Source organism: Asterias amurensis, chromosome 18 (assembly GCF_032118995.1).
Source record: "Asterias amurensis chromosome 18, ASM3211899v1".
Classification (NCBI taxonomy): domain Eukaryota; kingdom Metazoa; phylum Echinodermata; class Asteroidea; order Forcipulatida; family Asteriidae; genus Asterias; species Asterias amurensis.
Window position 1 is genome coordinate 12293161 of NC_092665.1, and position 20750 is coordinate 12313910.

The window sequence follows — 20750 nt, forward strand, 5'->3', positions numbered from 1 at the left end:
TGCATCAATATTTTTTCGAAATGTTTCTGTGATCGTGGTCGGGTTTATTTTTTTCAGATTTTACATAATTTCTTTTTTTGTTCTAATATAATTATAATGAAACTTTTACTTCACAAAGTAAAGACGACAAGCATTCTCATAAAATGCACAGGGATTTTTTGCGTCCACTGTGAAGTGCAAAACCGTGAATTGCAAAACCTTGTAAGCCACGACCAATAATCTGCCATGGTATGCAGGAATCTCGGCCCACTTAAACTTGGCACTTGTGATTCCGAATACAGTAATATACGGTGTTGGCAGTCATTACAATCTCTCGTAATCCTTGTTTGCATAACAAAAACAACGGAAGGTCTGGAAAATGGTATTACACAATAACCCGGGATAAAAGGGAGATTTCAAGCATGAATTCTGGTACCCTTTGTCCCTCTTTGTACGGAGGAAATGGCATTGCACGGAGGAAGGCATTGCACGCAATTGAATGTCTGAGGCATGTTAACGTTGCTGTATCCTGAGGGTATACAAAAGCGGGTTACCCAACTTCCGGTCGTGTGTCCGAAGTAGTTCAATGTCCATAACAAGTTGGATGTCCATACCATGATAACTGGTAAAACAAAGGCCACATGTTTAGTGGTCCCCCTTTTATTTGCTTAGCAGCTAAGACTTATGCTAAGCAGTTTTATGACACAAGTGAGATTGTCTTCCATGTTAATGGGATGGATTTTAATTTTGAAGTTGATATCAGATGAACTTTTGCAACTTCACACACTCCCTCACTCAGTTGACCCAAATTGTTGCGTTGCAGCGTTGCCGCATGCTTGAGTCAGGCTAAGGTAAGGTAGATATTGCAACTTGGTCAAGAGTTTTACTAAACTTAAAACGTTTACTTCTTTTATTCAGATGAAAAAGACAAACTTAGTACATCAGACTCGACTGATCAACCGGAGAACTCTCTTCGTGCTTCACCCTTGCCAGACAGTCACAAAAACTCTGAACCGAATTCCGCGGACGCTGCAATACCCTCGTCCAATCAGAACAAGTCGCAGACCCTCCAGTCGAAAGGTGATCGTCGGCAGGGCCCCTCCCCAATAACTGTCAAACTCTCCGAAAATGCAGTCAACGCAGGCAAGAAGCTGCCGAACAACGCAAAGGGCGACGGACCCTCTAATACTGCCGGGGGGGACTCCAACCCAAGCACCAAAATCTCAGGGAAAACCAAAAAGCAATCGAATGAGAGCGGTGAAGCCAAGGCCGTGGTACCAACGGTCAGTGAGGTCATGGCGCAGATGGCAAAGGTCGCCAGGGCCAGCGAGGAAGCGAACAAGGGGTTAGACTCTGAAGTGGCGTTGACAGCGGAGGAGGTTGAAGCCTCGATAGAGAAGAAGTTGGACAGCAAGAAAGTGGAAGCGGAAGAGGATGAGGAGGATGACGATGGTCTGGCGCAGATGGAGAAAGCTGCTGAGAGTCTCATGGCTGTTATTGATGAGGTAAGGATGGATTCAGTTTTTTTTGTAACGTCTCAGTTGCAAGGAGATTGTTCTTCTTTTGTGACATGAAAACTTCATTCCTGAGGCCTGCTTTAAATTTTTTTTTTTTCCTAGTCAAATTTGCGGCAAACAAGGCTAAAATAAAAGCCACTCTTGTTAAGGGGCTACAAGAAGTTATACAATTTTAAATGTGGAAATATCGCTTAGTAAAACATTGGATGGTGAATTATTTTTTGTTTTTCGACTCCATGAACAGACACAAACCTTTGTTGCTTCATGGATTATCAGTTTAGGATGAACGCATTAAAAAGCACCGCATACAGTATGTAAGTTCAAATCATCAAGTTGAAAATACCCCCGGAATTTCGGTATATAAAAGCTTCATTTCAACTTTAAAGGCAGTGGACACTATTGGTAATTACACAAAATAATTATTAGCACAAAACCTCACTTTGTAAGGAGTATTGGGGAGAGGTTGATAGTATTAAACATTGTGAGAAATGTCTCCCTCTGAAGTGACGCAGTTTTTGAGAAAGAAGTAATTTTCAAAGAAGAGGTATCGAAATCAAGCATCTGAAAGCACACAACTCCGTGTGACCAGGGTGTTTTTTTTTCTTTCATAGTTATCTCGCAACTTCGACGACCAATTGAGTTCAAATTTTCACAGGTTTGTTATTTTATACATATGTTGAGATACACCAAGTGAGAAGGTTGGTCTTTGTGTCTTCAAACGCTGTTTTCTCTGATTGCTTTTTACTGGTATCTACGTGTGTGTCAGTTTCTGGTGTCAGTGACGAAATGTTTGCATTTCCGTTTGTGTCAGGTATGAAAAAATGAGTTTTGTTTTTTGTCTCTTTTTTTGTGGGGGTTGTAGGATGATGACAAGGAGCCTGAGGAGACCGAGGTATCGATTAGTAAACCTGGAAGTAGTAGTAACAGTGCCGATGGATCAGTGCTGCCTATGACACATGAAAATGCCTTCAAGTGGCTGTACAAGGACCCCCAGGGATCAGTGCAAGGTATACCAACATCTTGAAGGATTTGGGTTATTTTTGTAACACAAAACACAGATTTAAAATAAACTTACACCGTTTGAAGATAATGATAGTAGAAAGAATTTTAAGAACTGACTCCGCGTTAGTGCAGTTAATTACGATCATAAAAGCTACAGTAGTAGTCCCAGCCAATTTTCTATACCTTCCGCCCGGGTAGTAGTTAAAAAGCAGGACAGTTCTTTTCAGAACTGAGAAGTCTCCCGAACATCCAATAAATCTACTCCGTGGTAGTAGAATAAAGAAAGACAGTTCTCTAAGAACAAACTCTACCTGGCAAGTAGATGTACATAGATACACACATGGTGTTACCGCAAACCAAATATATATTGATAGTAGAAAGCTTGCCTTAAAATATTACTAGCTGAGGTGCTGTAGTCTTTGAGAAATGAGTAAACAAACAAACAAATGACACTCAGATATTCAGTAAAGCATAAACATGCACTCCCCCTGCTTATTAGAAGGAACAAATGAAAGAAATTGATCATTCCTTAGAGGAGTTATGTCTATTTAAAAAAAAAGGTGCTCAATTTGCAAGCTGTCTATGGAATACTTGACAAAACAATTGAATGAATGACACCCTAAGCGCAGAGTTCAGTAGTAAGCAGATAGCACCTGTAAGCCCAAACAAAATTGCTAAGCAAAGAAAAGTATTGCTGAACAGAAAACTTTAACAGCCAAAATTACATTGTTGTAACTAGTGCCCCACTAAATGTTTGCTTAGCAAAGAAATTTGTTGGGCAGTATTTTCTGCTATTATGAAATTGGGCCCTGTAGGTAAGTGGGCCTAGGGAGCAAGTGTTAACATGCACTTATATCGTGGCCGAGTGGATAAGAGCACCGAACTCAAGCTCTGGTGCTTCTGTTCAGCAGAGTGTGGGTTTGAATCCCGGTCGTGACACTTGTGTCCCTGAGCAAGACACTTAACTATAATTGCTTGTCTCCACCCAGGGGTAAATGGGTACCTGTGAGGGCAGAGATGGTTCTTGTGATGGATTTAGCCAAGTGTTAATATGCGCTTTTTATCTGTTCTGTTTAAACTCAGGTCCGTTTATGTCGAGTGAGATGGCCGATTGGTTTGGTGCCGGTTACTTCACGATGACTCTGTTAGTCAAGAGAGGCTGTGATGAAGACTTCATGTGTCTCGGGGAAGTCATCAAGAGATGGGGCAGGGTACCATTCATCCAGGGACCCGAGCCTCCACCGATGGGGGTAAGAATGTTTGCTTCGATAAAGATAATAAAATTATCGAAGTCTTATATAGCGCAGGGATCTACCAACAAGGTACTCAAGGGGCTTAGTATATACAGTTATACGGAAAGAGAGGTTATTGAAAGTTATGAATTCTGAGACCCGATAATGTTGCACGACGCATTTAGCAGCCACAGCCAGGAACACCGGTGTGAACCCCTTCTCTTTTTGATAAGTGCACTGGGTTCTTTTACATGCATTACACAACACATGGGATCAACGACTTTACGTCCCAGCCGAAGGACGATGCAATGGTTAAGTGTCTTGCTTAAGGACACAAGTGTCATGGCTGGGGATTTCGAACCCACACTCTGCTGATCCGAAACACCAGAGTTTGAATTCGGTGCTCTTAACCGCTCGGCCGCGAGACCAGATGACCCAATGTATAGTATTATTGGTTGCACAGATGTACATGCGGTAAGCCCAGGACGCAGTTTCATAGAGCTGCATAAGCAAAAACAAGTAGCGAACCACACCAAATTTATGCTTACCAAAATAAGGTAACCAGCCAAAATACTATGTTAGAGAACCTACTGTGACTGGTATCCTGCTCATTCTTACTTAGCAGATAATCTATAAGCAATATTTGGACACGGTCTTTAAGGTCCTCATCTTGTGATAATCAAAACAGACTTAAAAAGTACAAATAGTCCTAGATTTGAGAAAAAGCACTCCCGTAGCTTTCATGGTATAAAGATGGTCTTGGAGGAAACCTTCCCTAAAGAAGAGGTGTTCCACCATGTAAAGTTAAAGGCAGTGGACACTATTGGTAATTACTCAAAATAATTATTAGCATAAAACCTTTCTTGGTGACAAGTAATGGGGAGAGGTTGGTGGTATAAAACATTGTGAGAAACAGCTCCCTCTGAAGTGACATAGTTTTGGTTTCCACGAATTTGATTTCGAGACCTCAAGTTTAGAACTTGAGGTCTCGAAATCGACCATCTAAACGCACCTCTCAACTTTGATGACCGATTGAGCTCAAATTTTCACAGGTTTGTTATTTTATACATATGTTGAGATACACCAACTGTGAAGGCTAGCCTTTGACAATTACCAATAGTGTCCACTGCCTTTAACAATGTTGTGCACACCCTTTAAGCAAGAACTCTGTCGATCATTTGCACTTGTAGAAAATGCAGCCGTCGGTTTCGGCTGAAGTACGGCAGGTTCCCCAGCCATCGCAGCCTCAGCAACAGGTTCATCATGGTCTCCCTCCGCAGCTGTTCACCCAACAGCAGCAGCAGCAACACCAGCAGCAGCAGGGTCCCCCTCAGCCGCCGCAGCCGCCACCTACACAGCAGCAGCGGGAACACTTGCAACAGCAGCAACAACACCACGTCTTCCAGCAACTAATTCAGCAGCAACAGGCATTTATCAGGTGAGCCTACTAACACTTTTTTAAAAGGAGGGACTTAGAATAAAAGTAGAGGCAGGTTATTCTTGATTATTTTTTTAACATCAGGGCCCGATTTCATAGAGCTGCTTAAGCACAAAAAGTAACTAAGCACAATAAAACTATGCTTATCAGTCAAAATACCATGTCCCATGTGCAATTTGTGACTGGTCTTCTGCTCATTTCTCCAAAGCAGAAAATTGTTAAGCAATTTTTGTTCTGTTTAAGCAGCTCTATGAAATTTGGCCCTGTTTGGCAGAGAATCCTTGACGATTTACTCCATGTACTTTTACTAAAATGCTGCGGTTATAATTCAGTTTTTGGAAAGCCCTTTTTGTCTGAGAAGTCTGTACTGAGCAAAATTTGTCTTGACTGGCTTGTAGCGTATGATTTATGGCATTTGTTTCAGCTTCAAAAGCTCCCATTTATACACCTGGGTTAAGAGGAGCAATGTATGGTTAAGTGTCTTGTTTAAGGACACGGGTTTAATGATGCGCTTGACCGCTCGGCCACAATACACTACACAGGTAGCGGGCAGTGTTTTAAGCCATGAGCCATGGGGAACATGTGGTTTCTTTCCCAGCCTATTTCAGCTCTGTGGACCCTCAGTTGAAATCCCAGCACAGATTGGAGCCTTGCTTGTGGATTGAGTTTTCAGTCCCTAACTACATGTTTTTTCCCCATTGGGCATTTTGGGGTTTTCCTCGCACTTCTAAAACTGAACATGTCTTCTTGTTTCCTGTTCATCCTATTAGTGGGCGAATTTCGCTGTGTGATGATAAATAAACAAATAGTAAGATTCCATTTACATATTAGTATAATTTTTGCTGTGGGATTTGTAATAAAATAAGTTGATAAATAACTAAATATAATAGTGTATTCGCAAATAAATTGGTAGAGAGTATATGCACTAATATTATAAGATTCCATTCGTATATTATGAGTATATTATGAGTAGGGTAGATGGCCTTAGCTTTCGATCCAAATACGACCTTTTTCAGATTCAACATCAGTTATATATTAATATGATTTTTGTTTTTTCCTGTCAAGAGTCCAAGCCAGCCGTATCTACCAGGAGCTTCTACAGAGGGGTAAATCATTAACCCCGGCCCAGCAAACCCTCTTACGACAGCAGCTCATCAGCCTGCAGCAGCAGCATCAGCTCCTACTGCAGCAGATGTCCCACCAGGGGGAGCCATCCCGGTCGGACATTGCTGCTGCAGCTGCAGTGGTCAGCGAGCAGCAGCATGCTATAATGGCTGGCGCCGCCCGCAGCGGATCCAGAAGCAGCCCCGTCACGACGACGAAGTCCGAGAACGTCATGGATAATATCTCTATCTGGGGCGGGCCACCGACCAGTAAATCAGGTTTGTAAACATTATTTATTTTTTATTTTCCTATGTCATAACTTCTGTCTTAAAGGCAGTGGACACTATTGGTAATTGTCAAAGACTAGCCTTCACAGTCGGTGTATCTCAACATAAGCATAAAATAACAAACCTGTGAAAATTTGAGCTCAATCTGTCATCGAACTTGCGAGATAATAATGAAAGAAAAAAACACCCTTGTCACACGAAGTTGTGTGCATTTAGATGGTTGATTTCGAGACCTCAAGTTCTAAATCTGAGGTCTCGAAATCAAATTCGTGGAAAATTGCATCTTTCTCTAAGACTATGGCACTTCAGAGGGAGCCGTTTCTCACAATGTTTTATACCATCAACCTCTCCCCATTACTCGTCACCAAGTAAGGTTTTATGCCAATAACTATTTTGAGTAATTACCAATAGTGTCCACTGCCTTTAAACAAAAGCAGTTTGGGATGCACCACTCATTTGATAAATCTTTAACCCCCAAATTTGTTTTTCCCATCAGATGATTGGGACATTGGTTTCTGGCATCCGTCAATGGCCAAGGATGCAATGGAAGAGGTAAGGAAGTAGTCCCAGTGTATTTTAATGAATGTCTTGAGTTGTATCGATTTTTGCATACAAATCTTTGCTCCAAATGCAGATCCATTTCGCCTTACTTTTCCCGTGACTCGTAGTAAGGCGGAAGATCGTACATACACTGTAACAGCAGCTAAGGAGAGGAATGAACTTCCCCTGCCTTTATTAAATCTGCTCCATCAGTGCATGTGTTTGAGAAGGTTCTCAAAACATACCTCTTTCCTAATTGACTTTTTACTGTTGTTTTGTTTGTATAATGTTTAATACATTGCTCTTTCTATTGTAAACGCTGTGATATGGTTTTACTATAAATAGCGTACCTAAATGCATAATAATAGTAATAATAATAATAATCAACAATCAATCAAAAAGTACTCCATAAAAAAACCCTGCAATTTTCAACAAAAATTTATGAAGGTGGAGTTAGAAAAAATCCAGGCATGTTAGTCCTCCTACTTTTAAGTCTGATTTCAGATTTGTTTGCCCATGGGAAAAATCAGATTTTTGTTTGTTATTTCATCCTGAAAAGTGTAACAAAGCCTACCCCATGTAGGTTGACCCTTTTTCTCAATGAAATATTGCTACCTGTTTTCATATTGGTATGAATGCTTTTTAACACTTAACATAACAAGCCAGCTGGATCGTGCGGGAGAAATTAGGACTAGTCCTTGGCCGTCGATTTCACAAAAAGTTAGGACTCGTCTTATCTCGAGTAAGGACGAGTATCTCGTCCTAACTTAGGATTAATCTTAAGGTATGCATGCTACAGTGCAGGGTTGGGACTCGTCCTAAGTCAAAACATTAATCTTAAGTTATGAAGAGTTTTGTGAAATCGACTGCAGGGGTCGATTTCACAAAGAGTTAGGACTAGTCCTAACTTAGGACTAGTCCTAACTTAGGACTAGTCCTAGGAGATATACAAATTGCATTGATAGTCCTAAGTTAGGACGAGTAACTGGTCCTAACTTGAGATAAGACTAGTCCTGACTCTTTGTGAAATCCACCCCTGGTGTTTTAACTAGTTTTTATTTGTCAGCTGACCTCTGTTTAGGGAAAACACTGCATAGAGTTATTGTGTCCCTTGGGGGTGGGCGTTAGCATGTAACATGTAGATTGAGTTGAAAGGAAGATGAAGATGATTTTTATCGGACAACATATTGGGAAATGTCAAGAACAAACACAAAAATAAAATTGTGCAAAACAGTATCTGCTTTTCTACCGCGTGTACGAACGCCCTTACATGTATCCAGTGTGCATGCAACAGATAAACTCCTGTATTCCACCTGACATGAGCCAACAAATTGTTGATGTAATAATAATAAGAAGAATAAAGACTTGTAAAGCGCACATATCCACCTTGCTGGGTATTGAAGGCACAGTAAAACCAAAAACAAAAATGAAAGAAAACTTATGTAATATGTTTCTGTAGATGTATCTTTAAATTTGCGAAACCTCTCTGATATAGCCATAGCGAACCAACTGGTTCCCCTGACGCCAAATCTGAGCTCAATCCATTTCTCAAAGACACAGGACACTATTGGTAATTGTCAAAGACCAGTCTTCTCACTTGGTGTATCTCAACATGTGCATGTACAAAATAACAAACCTTTGAAAATTTGAACTCAATTGGTCGTCGAAGTTGCGAGATAATAACGGAAGGAAAAAACCCCTAGTCACACGAAGTTGTGTGCTTTCAGATGCTCGATTTCGGGACCTCAAATTCTAATTTTGAGGTCTCGAAATCAACTTCACGGAAAATTACTTCTCTCTCGAAAACTACATTACTTCAGAGGGAGCCGTTTCTCACATGTTTTATACTATCAACCTCTCCCCATTACTCGTTACCAAGTAAGGTTTTATGCTAATAATTATTTTGAGTAATTATCAAAAGTGTCCACTGACTTTAACACATTGCAGATAAGGAGGGAAAAAGTGAAGGAGAGGCAAGCGGCGAGACGACGCGATGAAGAACGCCAGAAGGAGGCGAGAGAGCAAGAGGACAGACGGAGACGAGAACAGCAAGAGGAGGAGATGAGGAGACAGCAGGAGATTGAGCTCAAGAGACAAGAGGAACTCAAGAGACAAGAAGAAATCAGGTCAGAGATGTTTTCTTGTAGAATGTACCAAATGATTATTATTTGGTTACTATTTTGGATCACATTGTCAATGTTAGGTCAGGTTGACTTTATCTTATTATAATATTAACAATAATAGTGGCTTCTTATACAGCGTGCATATCCTTCACTCAGCATACAGTATTTTCCTGCAAGGTATGTGGGACTACATTTGAATTATGAGGACCTACTCCTTTTACATAGCATCCTGTAATGGTTTACAAGGTGCTGTGGCGCAGTATGCAGCCAATCAAACCAGGAACACCGGGACAAACCCTTTTCTTTTCGATAAGTGCACTGGGTTCTTTTACGTGCATGGAACCACCTGCTTTTATGATGAAATAAAGTTGTTGTATGAATATCTTGTAATATTTGTTGTTATGTAGAAGACAAGAAGACATCAGGCGTCAGGAGGAAATTCGCAGGCTGGAGGAACTCCGTCTAGAGGACGAGAGAAGACGCAAAAAACAGGAGGAGCAATTACGACTCGAACAGCAGCAACAGCAGCAACAGCAGCAACAGCAGCAGCGGCAAGATGAACTGCGGCGACAGGAAGAAGCGGCAGCGAGGAAAGTCCAGGAAGACGTCGTAAGACGGGAGGCTACCCGCCGCGCCCAGGAAGAGGCAGAGAGAAGAGCCCAAGAGGATGTTGCGAGAAGGGCGCAGGAGGAGGCGTCAAGGCGAGTCAGGGATGAGCAGGAGAGGGTCAGGAGGGAAGAGGACAGTCAAAAAGAGACCGAGAGGCAGCGACATCAAGATATTATGAGGTGAGATGATTCATAAGTTTGATACGTTGGCTTCTTCCATGCGTTTCACCTCTGTGACCTCTGACAGTCAGAAAGAGATTGAGACTAAGAGGCAGCAACATCATGATATTATGAGGTGAGATGATTCGTAAGTTTGTCAGGTTGGCTTCTTCCATGCGTTTCACCTCTGTGACCTCTGAGAGTCAGAAAGAGACTAAGAGGCAGCGACATCATGATATAATGCGGTGAGATGATTCATAAGTTTGTCACATTGGCTTCTCCACTCTGTGACCTCTGATTCCTGGTTCAAATCCCCAATCAGAGCATTGCATGTGGATTGAGTTTTCAGTCCCTACCTATTTGTGTGGGCTTACCCTATCTTGGGTTTTCCTCTCATGTAACATACCCTCCATTGCCCATGATCATTGCCTTGGTGCCCAGGATGCCAGGCCTGATACTTCATAGAGGCAGAAAAGGCGATTGCCTCCATGGTCATTGCCTCGGTGAGCTAGAAATGTTCCAGTACAAATGTACAATTTCCTCAATTTCTTGCCCTTGCCATTTCAGCATGTCAAAAACGAAGCATACAGGCGTGCGTGCCCCTTGAACTGTTTCTGTAAAATTGTAAATGTTCCTCATACACAATCATAGAGGTGTCCTTTACAGTGAGTAATCGCCTTGTTGTCCTTGCCTCTTCAAGCAACAGGCCTGCTTGAGAGACTATAACGAATGTCTGGTGTTTGTGTCAAGCGTAAGAACTTCTTCAGCTTCAAATACTAACCAGAGCCTTTCCCTCGGTGGGATTCTAGGAAGCTTTGTCGCTTAACTTTGCAATCATCTGCTGCTCAGTTTAGGAGTCTTTGACCCTTCTCTTTCAAGATATTTAATTGCTATGAGAGAAACTGCATGACACCTTCTTTCTGATTGTTCTACAGACAACAGCAGCAACAGCAGCAGCAGGACGCTTTGAGGAGACTGCAGCAACAGCAGCAACAGTCAAAAGTAGGATTTTCTTAATAATAATTAAGAGTTGTTTACCACCGGTTCTTTACAAAAGAAGTTAAACAAGAGATCTGCTTCGAGTTGGATCGTTTTGATCTATAAGGTCCATGTTTTTTTTTTTCATGACAGCTTCCAAGCAGTGCTATGTGGGGTCAGCCTAATTCTTCTGCAGCGTCATCAACAAGCACTCCAACTTTAACTCAGATCCAACAAATACAGCAAGAACAGAGGGATAGAGATGAAGTAAGTGTTTATCATTGGCGCAAAATTATTATGCCTGAGAAAAAAAGTGCTTTCAATTCTACTTGGTTTACATTGATCATACCCTCACAGGATACGCCAAAGTTAAGGCATCTCAAATTGTGTTCATTTTTTCTCACGTCGTGAATCGAACTTTCTAGGCAACACTTTGTAATAATTGGTCCTTGATCACTCAAAACAATGGCCCAGAACAATAGACCTTTTTTTACTTTTGTTTTCAGCAGAAGCAACGGCAGCGACAACTTCAGGCTCAGATGTTGCAGCAGCAGCAACAGCAGCAGCAGCAGCAACAGCAACAGCAACAGACAAGGCCGGCAGGCTGGGGGAATGCAAACCAAGGGTAAAGATTTTTATTTCTAAATATCTTTTGGGGTCCAACATCGTCAACTTTCTTCAGGTATTTAGGCATAGAGAACTTTGAGTCAAGCCCCTTTCTGCTCCCTGAATGTCACATTATTAACGATAATTTACTGTGTTGTTGCAGGACTCAGTTTCACAAAGAGCTAACGATTGATTTTAAGATATGTATCAATCTTAGTTGCTCAGCAAAGTGTGATGTCACAATACAAATCATAATGGCGACCTTATAAGTAGGGTAGGCCTGGGCCAATTATTCGAATATCCGGTTAATGGCGAATAGGTTTTCCTATCCGTAACCGCGAATGCCTTTTTTTTTCTTAACCGGATATCCGTATAGGGCGCGAATAGCTATTTATAAACCGGATAGTTCTGTAATTACAACCAAGTAACCGGATATTCTTTAATATCCGAATATCCGCGGACGTCGGGCGACAACTGATAGAAATTTTTTGTCTAAATCCTTATGAAACTTCTATTAACCCTTTGCACGCTATCGACGACCACAGTCGCCGAGCGTATTTTTTCCCTGCGCGCTGTCGGCGACTCCAGTCGCCCAGCAGTACTGCAAGTAAATAGATGAGGATTTCTATAGAAACTATTGACCCCTCATCCAGCTGCATGTATCTAGCTGTACATGTATGCAACGATATTTCATCTGGAAAAAACATCTTTTGTCCCAAATTTTCTCACAATTTCCGATCAAAAAGCTGTACGCTAAGACAAAATGGGGACACAATGGACGTCCATGCAGCATTTCTGGAAAATTTTAAGGACTCAGACTCCGGAGAATCAGACTTTGAAGAGCTTTTTTCGAGAGATTCTGATGTGTTGAGAATGCTGTACGTGTACTGTGTACGTGGACTGTGTATATGTCAACGATAACGATGTACATGAACACGACAATGAGTCGGATGGCAGCAGCGATGGGTCTGGATCGGACAATGGCCCCGATAAAAATCGACAGCAACTAGGCTTGGCGGCCGGTGATAGAATAGTGGTAATGAAACAAGCGTATCTCGGTTATTCTTTATCCAGTAAACATAATGTTTACTTCATTAGATGGGAAATAAAATACTGAGTATAAAACTTATTTTGCAATTTAGCCCAAAACACTTTCTTCGCAGAGTAAAGGTCTTGAGGAAAAATGTATGTGCATTTTAGTAGCGCCACACAGGAAATTCAGCACCAGGGGAATACTGTGTGTACAGCCTCGTAGCGTGCTAAGGGTTAAGACAGCATAAAACAACATAAATAAAGTATTTAACTATGCTCACCTCCGTGAAGAGTTAAAACAATGACATTTCTGACGTAATTTGTTCAAAGATTACGAAAGTTTTCCTTCACGTAGAGTCAATCACGATCAAAAGAAAAAGCAAATCGCCATCTTTAAATTAGATCCGTTTATTTTTATGAATGAACTGAGTGACACTGTCTAAAACTAATATCAATCCACCCATAAGATTGCATTCATTTTTTTTTTTTTTTTTTAAGCGCCCTCTAGCGGCGGAAAAAAAAACTATTCGAATATCCGGTTAATTTCGGATAGTTGGCCAGCGGTATCCGAATACCAAAATTTCACTATTCGCCCAGCACTACTTATAAGGCATTCAAATGTTTTGAAAATCAGGGAAATAGAGCCTGAAAAGTCTATTAAAGGGTAGATATTCATGTGGTAATCACTCTAAAGGTCGGTTTATAATCGGTCGTGCAATGGAAATCGGTCGGCGATGGAAATCTCAACGCGTGATAAAAAAAACCCCACAGTTTTAGGCCTCACCGATGACAATAAACTCCATCGGGCAACCATCGTGCGACCGACTATAAACCGGCCTTTAAAATACATTGTAGATGGACATTTGGTTACAAGCCTACAGTAGTGTGTGGAAGGTCAATCATCTGAGAAACATTAATTTTTTTTTTTTACCCATACACCGATGAGTGTTAGCACTGTATACTCAGTACTTTCCCGAGTCCTGTGAAAAAAATATCACAGGCATGTTACTCGGGTGGGATTCGAACCCACGACCCTTGCAATTCTAGAGCAGTGTCTTACCAACTAGACTACCGAGATTTTGGCAGCGGGTACCACAACGATATAATAGGTGTTAAATTTGCATCGGGTATAAGGAATATTATTTTTGTTTTTTACCCATACACCGATGTGTGTTAGAACTGTATACTCAGTACTTTCCTGAGTCCTGTGAAAAAATATCACAGGCATGTTACTCGGGTGGGATTCGAACCCATGACCCTTGCAATTCTAGAGCAGTGTCTTACCAACAAGACTACCGAGATTTTGGCAGCTGGTACCGCAACGATATAATAGATTTGCATCGGGTATAAGAAATATTATTTTTGGATTTTACCCATACACCGATGTGTGTTAGAACTGTATACTCAGTATTTTCCTGAGTCCTGTGAAAAAATATCACAGGCATGTTACTCTGAGAAACATTTCACTTCAAAGTAATGTAATGTAAAAAGATATCAGGGCCCAATTTCATGGCTCTGCTTACCGCCGAAGTAAATTTAACAAACTTGTTGTTAATTTTCTCCCATTAGGATAAAGGGGAGTTCCACTCCTGCTAAGTCACTGCGTGAGATTCAGGAGGAGCAAGAGAGGCAGCTTTTAGAGAGAAGCAAACAGCAAACACCGAGTAAAACTCCAGTGGTAAGACAAATCTCTCGTACTTTCTTTTCTCTGTATCATGGCTTGAAGAGAAAGTCACTGATTGTGTCTAGTTCAATAAAAAGTTCTAGTTCTTCTTCCGCACCTAGACCATGCTGGACACTCTGTAAGCAACGAATGTCATCCCTGTGGGGAAAGATGTATACTCAATAAATACATATTGTCTTTTCTATCTATCTAACCCTCTCTCTCTCTCTCTCTATCAGTCGATGTCCCTCGGTACAGCCGCTGTATGGGGAGGCACAAACACAAACGCAGCTTTGAACTGGGGCAGTGACGGCACTAGTGTTTGGGGTGAATCAAAGCCCAAACCCCAACCAACTGGTTTCTGGGATGATGCTGTGGCTAACAACAGTGCCGGACTCAAGTCTCAAAAGTAAGAATATACAATATTTTCTAAGACCTCACAACTTTTAAACCTTACACCCATGTGTTAAGACTTAAGATAGGTGTGCCTGATCAAATGAGTTCTTGACTCAAAAAGTCTCAAAAGTAAGAATATACAAAGATTTGGGAAACTCCAAAGTCTGCCAAAATCATCCACTTTTTGCAAAACCAAACACCCAAATGTAATCTCAGAGGATGCTTGTTTTGATGTATATTTGGTTTGCGGTAACACCATGTATGTATCTATTTGCCAGGTAGAGTTTGTTTTTAGAGAACTGTCTTGCTTTATTCTACTGCCACGGAGTAGATAATCGGAGGTTAGGGAGACTTCTCAGTTCTGAAAAGAACTGTCCTGCTTTTTAACTATTACCAGGGCGGATGGTATAGAAAATAGACTGGACTACTTCTTTAGTAATTAACTGTACTGCCGCGGAGTCAGTTCTGAATTGGTCTCAACGTTTCGACTAGCTTGCTCTAGTCATCGTCAGGAGATGCTTGTTTTGTTTTGCAAGGATTGAGTTTACTTGAGAGCACCGCAAACCTAGGAATGCCATTGTTTCGCATAATTTTTTTTACACTGTGTCTTGAAGAATGCATCTTGCATAAACTGTCTTCTTCTTTTCCAACTTTTCAGCAGCACAAATGCCAACTTCCCGTCACTCCGCAGTGCCGTGCAGTCCACACCGTTGCAGCGACAACCATCAAGCAACTCAAACTCTAAGTCTAGAGTGGCCAAGGAAGAGGTAGGATCCCGGCCCACACTGAGAGCCAATCACAAAATCAAATTGTAATCCTATGACAGGACTTACCCAATCAAATGTCTCTTTAGAAAATTTGTGAACATTTTGTAAATTTCAGGATATGCTTTAGACTGCGGCTATTTGTAGTACATTGCAAGCCCAGGGCCCAATTTCATAGAGCTGCTTAAGCACACAAAGTAGCTAAGCACAACAAAGTTATGCTTACAAGAATAAGGTTACCAGCCACATTACAATAAAACATGTACAATTTGTGACTGGTATTCTGCTCTTTTCTGCCTAACAACTGCTCCAACCGCCTCTAGCTGTTGGGCTATCTCGGTGGTCTAGTTGGTAAGACACTACTCAAAGAATATGATGCCTGTTAGTTGTTTTCACAGAACTCGGGGGAAAGTACTGAGTACTCAGTACAGTGTGAACGCACATCGGTGTAAGGGTAAAAACCAAAATTAATATAACAGACAATTGTAAAGCATTGTATTCTGCTTAAGCAGCTCTATGAAATTTGGCTTAGCCGTAAATTTTCACCAAACTCTTCCTAACTTAGTATTAATCTTATGACTTAGGACGAGTCCCAGCCCTGCACTGTAGCATTTAAACCTTAAGATTAATCTTAAGTTAGGACGAGTTCCTCGTCCTAACTAGAGATAGGATTACATGTAATCCTAGTGTTTTGTGAAATCGGCCGCATGTTCAGGAGTATGCAAGCGCAGCAGACAATAGCCAGGTGTGACTTTGGTACAAGGGGGCAATTGGTTCTGGCTCATGAACATGTAGACACTTTTTTTATTTTCTTTTACCTTTCTTTTTTTCCCTTCTCACAGGAGAATGTCCGCAAGTTGTTTCAGAATAGCTCGGCTTCAGATGAGTTCACCCAGTGGTGCGAGTACATGCTGCAGGGGCTAGCCACCTCGGTGGACAGTAAGTTTCAATCGATTCAATTTATGTATTCAAGACAGAACATAAAAAGTAAATATCACAAGAAAAACAATCGTGTTTCAATCTGAAAGGTCACTGATTGTATAGTTCATTCCAGAACCGATCATCCTGAGGAATATTTCCATGTGAAATACCTGAACTGTCTAATGCCCGGTTCATACTTCCTGCGAATGCGGTACAAATGTTGATGTCACCAATTCGCAACGAAAAATTTGCAGCAGTTTAGTTGTGCTCAACTCTCCTGCGAATATCACAGAGAAAATAGAGTTGTGACGTCAAGTTCGCATAGCATTCGCATTCCCAGGAAGTATGAACGGGGCCTCAGCAGATGAATAAATACCTTTGAACACGCAACAAATCACAGTTGCTTTACATGTAACTTTTGTTCTGCATAATCAACTCGACTGTGATAATAAATTGAGCACTTTGCGCACCTGCACGACAAAATGTAACTTGCAACCTATACAGTTTTCCAACTTTTTTTCCAAGGGCGGAATATCAAGCCTGGGCCTAACTTCATAAAGCTGTTAAGCAGAAGATTCTGCTTGGCAAAATTTCTTGGATGAGCAAGATAAGATTGGGGTACAGCCGCCAGCAATAGTAACTCAGGCCTGGAATTTCATATTTGAGAAGGCCATGGCCATTTTCATTTTGCAAAGGGCACTTCCATTTGAAAATCTTAACGTTTATTGGAAAATGTTGAAGGGCCACAAAGGCCAAGACCAGGGCAACAAAGGTCATGGCCTGCGCGGCCTCCATGTAGCATGCTGTTCTGGTCGACAATTTTTTGTTGTTGTGCTAAGCAAGTTTTTGTGCTTACAGGCTTTTTGAATTTGAGCACAGGTTTGAATGATATAGTATTCTACAGCAGCTATTCTAATTTATTTCTCCCATTCCTCCTTCCCCCCTTCTATCCTAGTCCCCACATTCATATCATTCCTACAAGACGTAGAGTCGCCGTACGAGGTTCACGACTACGTCAAGATGTATCTTGGGGAGACGAGAGAGAGCAGCGAGTTTGCTCGCCAGTTTCTGGAGCGTCGCAGCCGCTTCAAGGAGAAGCAGAGGAAGCAACAAGAGATGGTGAGTCCTTGATTTGTTTTTAAATAAAATGTTTAAATTTCAAGGCGCTTCAACATTTAGTAGTTTCCTGCAAGGTATGTGGTACTACGTTTGACTTATGAGACCTACTCCTTATACATAGCACCGTGTAATGGCTTACAAGGTGGCGAACCCCCTTCTCTTATCGTCAAGTGCAGTAGGTTCTTTTATGTGCGTTACACAACTCTCGGGACCAACTGCTTTACGTCCCAACCGAAGGACAGAAGCATCATGGTGTAGTGTATTTGACAAATTTCTACCAGGGGTTGAGAAATTATTTTTGTGCTGACTCACGGAATTATCTTTCGGAACTTCTGGAATAATTTTCTTCTTTTTTTGTGTGTTGAAACAATGACTTAGCCAATTAAAGCTGACACATGCACTGGGTGGAAATTGTGTTTTTTGTTCCATGTCAGGGACAGCCGTTTGCTTGGCATGCTTGAAAATCGCGGACTTAAATCTTATGTGCCTGTATGAAAGGTAAATAATGGTGGCAGCCGATCGGTCCCTCGTGGTCCTTGTTTAACCGACAGTTGGGGAATACGCAATAATCCCCAGTAAACGTTAACGGGATATTTTTCTTACTTTTACCCTACATCGGTACATGTAGGTCGGGCCTTGTGCTCTGTAAAATTGTCCTACTTTTCTCCAAGAACCTAAGTTGCCTGTACAATGTACATGTAGATGGGAAAGACTTTTTTCTTCTTTGTAAACATGTTGTAGGGCACACCATTAGTGCATGCACGGTGCCACTACACATTGAAACATTCAGGCGTGTTTACACGTCACCCGCAACCTCATACCAAAGACGCAGTTCCGATATAGCTCGTTAGTCTGCTGTCATCTAGCGTCCTGAAAAGTTTCAAATTGAAAGATCCAACTAAGTACGCAGTGTACCTGTCGTATCCTGTTGTTGCAAAAAATTGAAGGAATTCTTTTAATATTGTTCATTATTTTATGGGTCGTTTAAGAAAAAAAGAAAGAAAACAGTTTTTGATAACTCGTGTCTAAAAAAAAAAAAAAAGGTCTTTTTCTCTCTGTTGACTTCTTTAAAAACAAAAACTGAAACAAATGGAAACAGAAACTGTCAAACCAATCTTGATTGTTAATGTGTATAAGAATGAAAACTAATTTTGATTTTGACCTTTACTGATTTTAATATTGCTCCTCAATCCCCTGTAAACATTACATGTATTTCTGTAAACAAACAAAAACAAAAATTATAACTGAACCTGCCCCTTGCCCTGGCAAGCCATAAGTCAGTCCCACGTTTCTAAAAGCATTGTGGTTGCCACCGCTTTGCTGTCGACAGATGCAAGGAATCCGCGCTTTTCCAGGACTCGAAATCCGATGACTACAACCTTGACTCCAAAATGGCCACACATCTCTGTCTATGTCTTCTTTGGTAGGGAATTGCCTGGGGTGGAGGTGGCGGTGGCAGTGGTGGGATGCACAACAACGGGGGCGCTAACCTGCCGGACTGGGAGGTGGATAACGACGACGGGGACGAGGAGGATCGCCACGGCAACAGCATGACAACCGGCCACAACAACAAGAAAAAGAAGAAGATGCAACGTCTGGATCGGAGCGTCTTGGGTTTCAGCGTGAACACTGCAGACCGCATCAACATGGGAGAGATACAGACATTGGATAAGTGACCTTTCGACCCCCCTGGTGGCAATGAACTGCTTGATCGGATGACTTTGTATTAAAACCGAATCATTAACAAAAACCAGCTCATACTTCTTTGCACAAACTCAAATTTGGAGCAAACTTGTGAAGTCCCACAAAATGGTAAGTTGCACAAATGAGTTTTCATTGGTTAAAGTCTATTTCAAACATCTATTTGAAACAAAATCATTTGTTGTAAATTTAGGGCGTCAAACTTTGCTTTATTTTTGGTCTTAAGTATGACTTAAGGATTTGTCCTGAGAGGTCTTTGGTTTTGGCTTCTGCTGTAGCTGTTGTGTAGTCTTCGCCGCCGTGGTCATGATGTCATCCCCAGGTCACTGAACTGCAACCAAATCAACTGGTCCATGAATAATGTTCACTACACACAAACAGTGACATACTATAATCAGCGTATTTCCTCTTTGAGAACCCAAAGAGTAACCGAAACTACATTCACAAGTACGATAAACAACCTGGGCCCAATTTCATAAAGCCTGTAAGCACAAAAATTTGCTTAGCATGAAATTTCTTCCTCGGTAAAAAAAGGATTACCAACCAAATTTCAATGTTATTTTTAGGATTTAGCAAACGGCTGAAAACCAGTATCAAGCAATATGCAACAAATGAGCATTTGGTAATCCTGTTTTTACCAAGGAAGAAATTTCATGCTAAGCAAATTTTTGGGCCCAGCTGCAAAGCAATTCGACATATGCTATCGTTATCTTTGCCGGATTTTGGTATTAATGGGGGCAGGGTCAGGACTGGAATGTCATTTTTCAGAGGGCAAGGCCATTTGAATTTTGAAAAGGGCACTTCCATTTGAAAATCTAAAAGTCTGTGGGAAACTTTTTTAAGGGCACTGAGGCCAATTCCAGGCTTACAGGGTGTACCCTGTTGAGTGAATGATTAAATTTGGTTGTTATGGAATGGGTGTGAACCAGGGCCAAGTGAATGTGACCTCGGGGGGCGGGGGGGGGGGGGGGGTGGGTCAAAAATTAAGTCTGACTTTGGCGGCGAATTGACATAATGATACTGTATGCAGTGGTTTAGCCAAAGCCAAGATCTTTGTTACGGATCTTAACATATTTCTCAAGAATAAAACCTAAATTTTCTTCTCATCTATTTTTTTTGTTTTTCCTTTGTTGATGTTTAACTTGGAATGCTAGGTGCCTTATTGCATCTGTTTTGATTCTACAATTGGCTCGATTAATTAGCCCAAAATTTCACCAACCAAACAGAATATTGTCAGCTATTGCTAACGTTCAATTTACCCCTTCATATAAATAATACCAGTGTGTGACACCTGGGTGACGTTTAAAGACAAACTTTCAAATTTTGATAAAACCCAAATTTTTAGGAAATCCACCAACTCCCGTTTCATGGTTATTGAATGAAAATTGATGTGGGGAAAATTTGGGGTAAATTTATACCAGCAAAGAAAAATAACTTTTGCCTATTGATTGTAAATATCCCTTTTGATTTGAACAGATCAAAAATCTTTTTTTTTGTTTTGATCAATTTTGACCCGTCCTCCGAATATTTTTAAGCAAAGAAACTTAACATATTTCCATCATGATAGAGCTGTTAGGACTG

The 20750-nt window shown here is 41.2% G+C and overlaps 1 protein-coding gene across 3 annotated transcripts in view; it reads left to right on the plus strand.

Annotated features, from left to right (window-relative positions):
* LOC139950414 (GRB10-interacting GYF protein 2-like) overlaps positions 1-20132 on the plus strand; it is a 29344-nt gene extending 9212 nt beyond the window's left edge. The window contains exons 8-24 of one of the 3 annotated variants that reach the window (XM_071949084.1): positions 898-1484; positions 2359-2503; positions 3582-3748; positions 4921-5168; positions 6234-6550; positions 7056-7111; positions 9047-9225; positions 9630-10010; positions 10925-10991; positions 11121-11234; positions 11474-11592; positions 14175-14283; positions 14508-14677; positions 15323-15431; positions 16271-16367; positions 17305-17468; positions 18896-20132. In XM_071949084.1, the coding sequence (XP_071805185.1) occupies positions 898-1484; positions 2359-2503; positions 3582-3748; positions 4921-5168; positions 6234-6550; positions 7056-7111; positions 9047-9225; positions 9630-10010; positions 10925-10991; positions 11121-11234; positions 11474-11592; positions 14175-14283; positions 14508-14677; positions 15323-15431; positions 16271-16367; positions 17305-17468; positions 18896-19144 (3278 nt within the window). In that variant the 3' untranslated portion in view covers positions 19145-20132. Of the gene's footprint in view, positions 1-897; positions 1485-2358; positions 2504-3581; positions 3749-4920; positions 5169-6233; positions 6551-7055; positions 7112-9046; positions 9226-9629; positions 10011-10924; positions 10992-11120; positions 11235-11473; positions 11593-14174; positions 14284-14507; positions 14678-15322; positions 15432-16270; positions 16368-17304; positions 17469-18798 lie in introns of all 3 variants that reach the window. The other 2 variants (XM_071949085.1, XM_071949086.1) reach the window with 2 other exon arrangements.
* Positions 20133-20750: the final 618 nt, after the last annotated feature.